Source organism: Opisthocomus hoazin, chromosome 22 (assembly GCF_030867145.1).
Source record: "Opisthocomus hoazin isolate bOpiHoa1 chromosome 22, bOpiHoa1.hap1, whole genome shotgun sequence".
Lineage (NCBI taxonomy): Eukaryota > Metazoa > Chordata > Aves > Opisthocomiformes > Opisthocomidae > Opisthocomus > Opisthocomus hoazin.
In genome coordinates this window covers 1,962,982-1,972,367 of record NC_134435.1, presented here as the reverse complement: position 1 = coordinate 1,972,367, position 9,386 = coordinate 1,962,982, and the positions used below count along the sequence as shown (strand labels likewise).

Here is a 9,386-nt window from a genome sequence, read left to right as displayed (position 1 = left end):
ACTGGTGCCGATGATGGCAGACACAAACCCAGCTCCGCGGTGGGTCTGACTGGTGCGGGTGATGGCAGATACTGGCACGCACATGCGATTCCACCCATCAGCTGCCTGGGGAAGAGGGGTTAGAAAACAGGAGGAAGCTACGCGAACTTCCCTGTGCTTTCGTGACTCATGAAAAAAAAAAACCCCTCCAACTGTCTCTGTCAACAGCCCATCTGTTTGGGTATTTTCAAGGAATCTGGAATGTTTCTGGGAGCTCTCCCATGAGAAAAAGTAAACATGTCATATATAAAACACTTTTATTAAAACAAATATACAACGCTTTATATACAAAAATAAAATGTACAAGAAAATAGTCTATTACAGCTTAGTGATTCGATTCCTACCTATTACACGCAAAGGAGGACCTCTTCCACCCCACGCTCTCCTGCACCGCAGGCATCCGGGAGAGCGCGAGCAGGGGTCCCGGCCAGGCACGCTACGAAGAGAGAGCTCTGCCCCCATCAGTGCAAACATCGTTCCAGGCAGCAGCTCTTCAACGGGGACGTGGAAACGGACAGGGCACGCCTCGGAGCGGGTGACATCCTACGCGGGGACCGGGGTAACTGTACTACGTGGAAGCAAAGTCTAAACTGAATTTTCACATTTTATTGGTCTAAACTATTTACAGAGTTTAAAGTTGAGAGAGCTGAAAGACGAACTATGTGATGGAGTAAATCAAAAGAAGAGTCGGCCAATTAGTGCAATTTTTCCTGACTAGGTGTAATGACAGTCGTTGAGCTCAAATGTCGCCAGTGTCGCACAGGTAAGCAGCAACCAAAACTAATAGTGACGAGACTCGTCTGCAGCGTCTCCCCCCAGCACCCCGCGGGTAAAGTGCTCGGCGCGGGAGGGCAGCTCAGCGGCTCCCCAGCGGCTCGGACCCCGCGGCCCTTCGGCAACCCTCCAGCGACAGCTCCTCCGCCGAAGCGACGACAAGGCGAGGCCTGCGAGGGAGATGGGAGTCTGTCCTTTTTTTTTTTTTTTAATAATGGAGTTTTTCTTGCTAACATTTTCAGGCCTAAAACGGAATATAAAAGCTACTTTCCTCGTGCAGTCAGTAACAAACAGTTTCCTCCCTTCTCTTCAGGCTTGTCAAAGTTCCCACCCAAGCGCAGTTCGTGGTCAGAGGAAGCCGGGGCTTTACAAGCCACAGGGGATGACTTGCATGGTAGGTCTCACTGTGTCCAGCCAGGAGAAGTCTAGGGTGTTTTTCTGGTCGAAGAACCTGAACTCCAGCTCTCCTAGACAAAGTAAAACAAGAATGAGTACAGAATCGCACGCAGCAAGAGCAAAGTACTGTATATATGTCTGTGTGTGTATACATATATATAAAAAAATCAAAAATGGAAAAATCTCAGATGTGAGTAAATGCCTTAGACTAACATTTTGCTAAAACACTCTAAACAGCCTCTATTAAACAGCTCCATTGAAGCTATTGCTAGTGGAAGCTCTGCAGTTACATTGCAAGGGGCTCCTGAAAGCTGGCACAGTTACACACGTATAACCCCAAGACAAATCTGTAGTGTGCTCCTACTGGAGACATTTTTCTCCTTTTCCTTTTCTGAACACGTTCCTTACAGCCTTCTGACAGGCTACTTGGAAATCTCAGGATACAGGGATGCGTGAATTCCTCTGCTGCCTTTGCTCCCTCCCAATTAGCATCTGCCAGGGACACCCTCGTCTGCCTCGTCCGTGGAACAGGGCACAGCCGAGGCGCCGGTACCTGAAGTCGTGTCGATCTCCCCATCCTGCTCCTTGTAGCTGTAAGCGCCGCACAGGGTCTGCGCGCCGGGCTCGTTGGTGAGGAAGCCTTTCCCCCCGACGCTGGTGGCATGCCAGTCTTGGGCTGGTTCCAGCAGCTGCAGGAGAACAAGGAGATGGTAAGAACGGCCCCATCTTTCCGCGGGCGCAGTGCTTTATTCCTTTCTCTTCGTTAGAAGACAGGCAAGCAAAAAAGGGCAAGTTACATCTTCTCGTGCTAAATGATACAAAACTTGTTTTACCCCCAGTTAAAAAACAAAATTAATGCCAAACAGGGAGGGCTGGAGCACCTTCGGTGCTGGACCCCCCCCTTATCAGTGGGATGAGCGCGACACGTCTGGAAGCGCAGATTAAGCGCCATACATGTCGGAGGTGGAGGGGAAGGGCCAAATAAAAAAGTCTAGAGAGGCTTTGCAGACTCTAACAGAGCAACCTTTGCTTCTAGCAGTACTCGACAGCTTGCTCCGACTTTCACACGGAGAGGGAACGTTTCCATGGAGGTGTTTCCAGCCTGTGCTTGCAAAGAGGCTGCCTTTTCATATTTAATCTTTCAGGCTTCCTCATTAAGCAGGGGTCCTGGACTGCACGTGCACGCTCAGCTCGCACAGGGCTGGCTCAAGTAGCTGCTTCCCGTCCCGTCTTGGTACAAACTGCAACTTTGGCCAATTCTATTCTGACCAGAAGGGCTGCTTTTACCTTAAAAATCTCCGAATTCATTTCCTCTTCGTCTTCATCCGTGACTGTTTTGTAAACACACAGAAAAAGAGAAGAGACCTCGATGTCAGCTTCTCACACGTTAGCCCTCGCGCTTCTGCTTCCTCGCCACGCAACCCGCTTCGCGCTCTCTTGTCACACGACACCACCACCTCGTCGCTCTTCTCCGCGCGGGTGACACCGAGGAGGGGCTCAGAGGCCCACGCGTGGCTCCGTGCCCCAAACTCCCTACAGCCCTTCGTCTCGGATGCTCTTCAGCAACCGTGCGCTGGGGTGCGGGGCTCCCGCCGGCTCCAACGCCTTTGGCAAAGCGGAGCCCCCTGGGTGGGCAGGAGGAAGATGATTTGCACCCCAACAGAGGAAGAACCTCTCTGCTAGATCCATGTTAATTAATTTTTTTTCCCCAGTGGGAAGTGCGGTTACCTCCGCTGTCACTACTGTGCCTAACTCTGTCCCGCTTCTGGCATTGCCTCCTTCCAGCCGCCTCGGGAACCCCCAGTCCCACCCTCACAAATCTCTCCTCTGCAGCCTGGCCCGTCCGTGCCATCGCGTCAAGCCTGCGAGATGAAGCCTGTCCCACATGGGCAAAGTCAATGGCGTTTCAGAGCCCTCCACCCACAAGCAACTCCTTCTGCAGGTGGCACTGCCCTTCCATAAGCTGGCCAGTCTGGCAGCTCCAGACCTCCAAACCCATCAGGTTTGTCCACCAAGACAACTTGTGTTTCTCCTGACCCCCCCAAGCACCCCTTCATCCCACCACCTGGCCTCCAACCAACAGACCGATGAGAGGCCAGGCTAGGAACACAGAACTGCCCACCTTCCGAGGACGAAGCCAGAGGAGACACCTGGAGCTGGTAGAGGTCGTTGGTGCTGTCAGCCATGGTGATCTCCATCGGCGGCCTCCAGTCGCTCAGGGAGCCGCTCACCTCGCACGGGGACAGGTCTGCGGGATGCACCGGGAGGAGTTGGCACTCGCAGGAGAGACACAACCTCCTCCATTTCCTGCCCGCCCGCCGGCCCAGCCCCAAGAGTCATCTTCTGGCTCCGAGCTTGTGGGTTTAGCGCGAAGGGCGCTTTCCACCCTGCTCGGAGAGCGCAGCGCGGAGTCTCACCCAAGGTGATGGACGTGCTCTCGACCTCCACTTCCTGCCCCGCGTAGTCGTGAGCGGTGTAGCCGCTGTGGTCATCGGGCAGGGGCGTGTTGGTTAGTCGCTCCGCCGGCTCCTCCGTCGTCAGCTCTTCGTACGACTACAAAAATACGGGCGAAGCGTGAGAGGCTTGTCTAAAAAAGCACAAGTTCCCCTATGAAAAAAAAAAAAAGCACGAAAACCACCAAAACCTCGAGCTTCTTCAGCCGCCTCTGCAGACACATACCTTTCTCTTGCTCCTGTTTCTTGCTTCTCGTGAAGACTTCGACTTCCTTTCTGCCGAATAAAAGTAAGGCGAACGTGAGAAAGGGCGGCGTGGCTGTCGTTTTCAGGGAGCGTGAGCTCCCGCAGCTTTGCGCCCCGCTCAGCCAGCTCCGCTCCCGCCGGCGGCAGCGGCCGGGCCCCGTCGCCTCCCGACGATGCCTTTAGGCACGTCCGAAGACCGTGGGATAAAACGAACGGCTTGTACGAACCGTTACCCGTGGCCAACCCCGGCGGGTGCTGCCCAGGGGTCCGCCATGCCCCAACCTCCGCGGTGCTTAAGTGCAGTCGTGGAAGCTGCGCCAGCCCAGCCGGCCCGCCGAGGGCTCACCTTTCTTCTGATCCTTCGTCAAGGGCGGCAGCATCCTGTAAACCCTGACGGCGCTGGAGCCTTTGTTGACGCTTTTATCCTTCACCTCTTCGATGTCGGGCAGCGAATTCATAGCGCAGCGGAAGTTCGCCTTCCAGGTTTTCGGGTCGGGGTCTTTCTCACCTACTTTATATCTTCCTAGAAATAAGAGATGGGGGTGAGCGTTTTAGACTTTTCGGTGCTAGTTCTTCCCACCCAACAAAAAAATAACGTTTTTCTTTTCTCTGACATCTATGCCCGGAGTTAATACAGCGCGAGTCCAGCCAAAGTAACGCCTTGTCCGAGACATTGGTGCGACCGAGGGAAATCAAAGCCAGCACCCACCTGTGTGGATGGCCCAGCTCCGGAAAAGGCAGGCGTCCTTCTCCATGTCCCAGCCATGCTTAGCCGCGTGCTTCCACGGGATTTGAAACATCATCTTATCCTGAAGTTAAACCAGGAGAGATTTGAATTGTAAAAACAGTTTGGAACGGCGGATTTAATCCAAGAATTCTCAGCAGCAGCTCAGAAACTTCGTAAGCCCTCTGGCCTGTAGCTTAATTCAGCAGCCGCTGTCCCGTCTGTTTTGTCCGATGCATACCAGGCTTTCTAAGAGTTCAGAAACTGGGAAAGCCACGTGTGGGATGGTACAGCAGAAGCAAGCAATACTGCCAATTTTAGCCCCAAATCATTTGAATACATTGCATCTCATCTATGAGTGCCTCATCAGCTACAGCGTATTTTCCAGGTACGCTTTGGCAGAGAATCTCTTTTTAAAGTTCCTCCTAAGGTCCTGTAGGAATCCCACGAAAAACCTGTCCTAGCTGCAACCCCACCTTGGGAGGGACGTGGAGACTTCGGGGAGGGAGACCCGGATCGATAAGCCTCGTCCTCCCACCCTGTGCTGCGGGGCCAGGGACGCGCCTGCCAGCCCAAAGCCAGACAAATCCAGAGTTTCCTTCAGGCCAAATCTTGTAACTGGGAGCAACTGGGAGCGTGACAGTAGCTGCTCCGCTGGGACAGGAGGTGACTCAGCTCAGGTGGGCAGCAGGAGTTAAAACAGATCTTGGGGTTCTCTTGGTTCTCCTTCACATTCAGACTGCTTTTATTTTAATTTATCATTTCCCTCTGCTTTTATTTTATCATTTCCCTCCTGGGAATTTTCCCAGGGAAAAAACCACAGAACTACGACCTTCTGTGGCAGCCAGAGGTACCTTTTCTGAAAACAAAAACCTTTGTTTTTTAAACACAATGCTCGCGAGTGTTCTGCATGTTCTTCCTTCCTTTATGATCTTGACTTGTGTTTAGTGTCATCTAAGGACCAGGATGGTTAAGGAAACAGAACTAATTATGATAATGATAGTGATCAACAACTCTCACCTTGTTAATCCATATCAGCCCTGGTATTTGATTGGAATTAATCTGCATTTCCAGCCAGGGCCTCATGCGCATTCTGGACACCGGCATGTTGTCTGCGAAAGAAGTCCCAGGTCAGCAAAAAAGCTCCCCGTGGCGTTACCCCTTCGGGGCGTCCCCCCTCCCCGCCACCATCACCCCCGATGCCCCCGACACGACCCAAGCTGCTTTTTGCCAGAGCCTGAACTGGGTTTCCAGCATCTTCCACCCAGTTCCGGGGCCCCGCCGGCTGCGCCCCACAAAGCCCCCCCGCCCGACGGCCGCGATGCCGGAACCGGGGCCGGGCCCTTGCTGCGGGGGGGGGGGGGGGGGGGGGGGGGCAGCCCGTGGGGGGGAACCGAGCCCCGACCGCCAGCCCCGGGGGGGGACTCAACCCCAGCACCAGCGCGAGGGTCCCGGGTGGGGGGTGTGGGGGTGCGGGACCCCCCCTCCGCAACCACGGCGAGGCCCCAACGGCACAGCCGCCTTCTTCAAAGCTTATTAATAATTTAATTGCGCAAGGAGGGGGAGCCCCAATTAGCTGCGCTGCTGGTCCCGGCGCGCAGACGGAGCGGGGGGGCCCTCCCGGCCCTCCCCCCGCGGAAATCATTTCCCGTTCGCGGTGTTTGGGTTTGTTGTTGTTTTTCCCCCAGGACGGCCCAGGATTTCCCAAACATTTCTGAGCTTTCCGGGCGGCCCGGAGAGAGCGGCCGCCCGCGGGATCGGGCCCCGGGGCTCGGCGCTGGCACCGGCTCCCGCAGCGGAGCGCAGCCTCCGGCCGAGCCCGCGGAGCGGCAGCCGCGCCCGGACGTGCCCGATCCCCGCGGGCTGGGTGCGGGGTCCCTCCCCGCGGGCTGGGTGCGGGGTCCCTCCCCGCGGGCTGGGTGCGGGGCCGCGACGGGATGCCCGACTCCCACCCGACGGCGCGATGAGCCCCGCGATCCCCAACCCTGCTCCCGGCACGGCTAACCCCGCTTGGCCAGGCGTGCAGACCCGCGTCCCTGGGGGGGGGCGGTTCTGCGGGGCTCCTTCCCGCGGTGCCGTGCAAGGCGGGGATGGGCGGGGGGGGGGGGGGGGCGAGCGACGGGACGGACCGGGGCGGACCACGACCCACCGTGCAGTGCCGAGCCGTGCGATCCCGTGCCGTGATGTGATGTGATGAGCCGAGCCGTGCGGTGCGGTGCGGTGCGGTGCGGTCCGTCCCCGCCGGCCGCCGTCCCGCCTCTGCCGCCCGCGGGCCGCGCCCTCGGGTATAACGCGGCGGCGCCCGGGATTCCCCGCCGCCCCGGGCCCGGCCGCGTCTCGGCCAATCAGCGCCGCCGCTGGGGGCGGCCGCTCCTCCCATTGGCCACCGCCTCCGGCATCACTTCGGGGAAATCACGCTGTTGTAGCACCAGCGCCGCGGGGGGGGGGAGGGCGCGGGGGAGGAGGGGGCGGGGCCTCCCGCCGCGGGCCCCGCCCCGCCGCTGTCCCGCGTGGGGGGGCGGCCCGGCTGGCTTGGCGGCTCGCGTTCGCCGTTAATTAGGTAATTACAGCCGGGCGCGGGGATGGAGACCCCGAGGCAGGGCTCTCCCCACGCCCCGGAGTGTTTTCCCGCCGCTCTGCCCCCGGCGTCGGGCCGGGCTGGCCCGGGATGCTCCAAAACCGCGTGGAAGTGGCGCTTCGGGACGCGCCTTCGACGGTCGGGCTCTGTGGTCTTAAAGGTCTTTCCCAACCTTCCCGATCCTAGGAAAGAACGGGCGAGAGGAGGCGCAAAGCGCGAGCGCCGGCGTCGTCCGGCCGGAGCACGCGGAGGGGGACAGCGGCTCGCCGAGACCCTCGCGATCCCTCGCCCGCCCGCTGCGTCCGGGCCACCCCAGGGTTCGGGGTGCGCCCGATGGCTTCAGGGTGTCTTCGGTCTGGCGGGGTATTAGAGGCTTTTTTTTTTGTGATTTCATTTTTCAGCCCTTCCAGGGCTGGTGTGAAGTCGCCCGGTGTAGTGGGAGAGGCAGAAGGGAGCGTGGGCAGCCCGGGTGAGCCGCCGGACACCATCACCTGCGCGGGCGAGTTTCCTGGCTTTTTTTTAACATAAAGATTAAAGAAAAGCCCAAACTTGGATATACGTGCAGAAAAAGACCCCCTAGGTGTGCCGTGCTTTCTCTAAACTAGTTTTTTTGTCTGCTTGACACTTTTATCTCAAGGTAGTATCCTCCAGCTGGGTGTATCCTCCTGGGCTAAGAGGATGAGGAGGGGACTGGAGCATCTCTCCTACGAGGAGAGGCTGAGCGAGCTGGGCTTGTTCAGCCTGGAGAAGAGAAGGCTGAGAGGGGACCTTAGAAATGCCTCTAAATATCTGCAGGGTGGGGGTCAGGAGGACGGGGCCAGACTCTGTTCAGTGGTGCCCAGCAACAGGACAAGGGGCAACGGGCACAAACTGAAGCAGAGGAAGCTCCAGCTGAACCCGAGGAAGAACTTCTTCCCTCTGAGGGTGACGGAGCCCTGGCCCAGGCTGCCCAGGGAGGCTGTGGAGTCTCCTTCTCTGGAGATATTCCAGCCCCGCCTGGACGCGGTGCTGTGCAGCCTGCTCTGGGTGACCCTGCTTGGGCAGGGGGTTGGACTGGGTGACCCACAGAGGGCCCTGCCAACCCCTGCCATGCTGGGATCCTGTGATTCTGGGATTCTGTTTCTGCTGGGCGAGGCACCGCTCCCCAGTGAGCTTTCAATGTAGAGAAAGATGTGGCGTATTAGGTAAGTCAAACAAATAAAGAAGGAAAGAGGTCCACAGACAAGGCAGGGGCAGCGCTCAGACCCTTATAGCTCGTCGCCTGTGCGAGGGCGTTGGTTCGCTCCTCAGCGCCAAGCTGCGCCGTCATTTGGAGTAATAAGAGGCAGCGTAGAAGTAGCCTGGAAAAGAGATGGCAGAATGCATTTGAGGTTCCAGTGCAAATGGCATCTACAAAAAACACCTTTTATACGACCTAAGTATTGACAAAAGAGACCAGGCTGTGGTTCCCTTCAAGCTCCAGCTGCTCCTGGTTCGTGTTTGCTCCCTCAGCCAGCTTGGGCAAAACTGAATTCCGAGCTTCCTGGTCTGACGGGCCAACAAGTGCGTGCGGTAAATGCGTCTGAAAGCCTTTAAATGCCGAAGTTTTCAACAGTGACTTGTTTGACACACGGCTTTACTACTGTTGGGATCCTTACTGGCTATTTTTAGCCTGTTTCTTCATCAGGAATTCACACCAGGCACTGAATAAGTGTACCTAGAATAGAAATGCACCTGCTAACGGCCCAGCCCTAAACCTCCATTTCTTTCCTCTGGCTTAAACCCACACAGCTCCTCCTCCGTGGGACTGCGCTGAGCTCCAGCTTCTGCCCGGTGTCTGCGCTGCAGGTCTCCGCGGAGCACGGGCTGCCCGAGCTGGGATGCCCGGTGTTTGTTCGCCTCTTTTTTATCTCTCTGCTGAAACAAGGAAATAAGATCTTGGCCCTCCCCGATGTTGCGGTGTGTCAGGCTCTCCCCACGCTGCTGTTACAAACCTTCTCCCGATAAAACTGGCTCCTTCCTCCGATTTGCACCACGACGCTAACAATCCTTCCAGCAGCTTACCTAACGTAGCAAGAAAATGCACTTAAATCGGCCATGTGCTTCCATAAAAGCGTGAACAAGGAATAACCCACACCCCTCGGGGAGCCCGTAAATGGTTGGCCATAAAGCCGCCCTCCTCCACCCAGTTTATTAC

General features: G+C 57.1%; 1 protein-coding gene across 1 annotated transcript; it reads right to left on the bottom strand.

Annotated features, from left to right (window-relative positions):
* Positions 1-294: 294 nt before the first annotated feature.
* On the bottom strand, positions 295-6,912 carry IRF1 (interferon regulatory factor 1). The gene is made up of 10 exons (XM_075441383.1): positions 6,782-6,912; positions 5,653-5,744; positions 4,618-4,717; positions 4,255-4,431; positions 3,889-3,938; positions 3,627-3,762; positions 3,332-3,457; positions 2,497-2,540; positions 1,763-1,898; positions 295-1,280 (listed from the first exon to the last, which is right to left on the bottom strand). Exons 2-10 carry the CDS (start codon positions 5,737-5,739, stop codon positions 1,180-1,182), a joined length of 957 nt encoding a protein of 318 aa, XP_075297498.1. The 5' UTR covers positions 5,740-5,744; positions 6,782-6,912; the 3' UTR covers positions 295-1,179.
* Between the last annotated feature and the right edge of the window lie 2,474 nt (positions 6,913-9,386).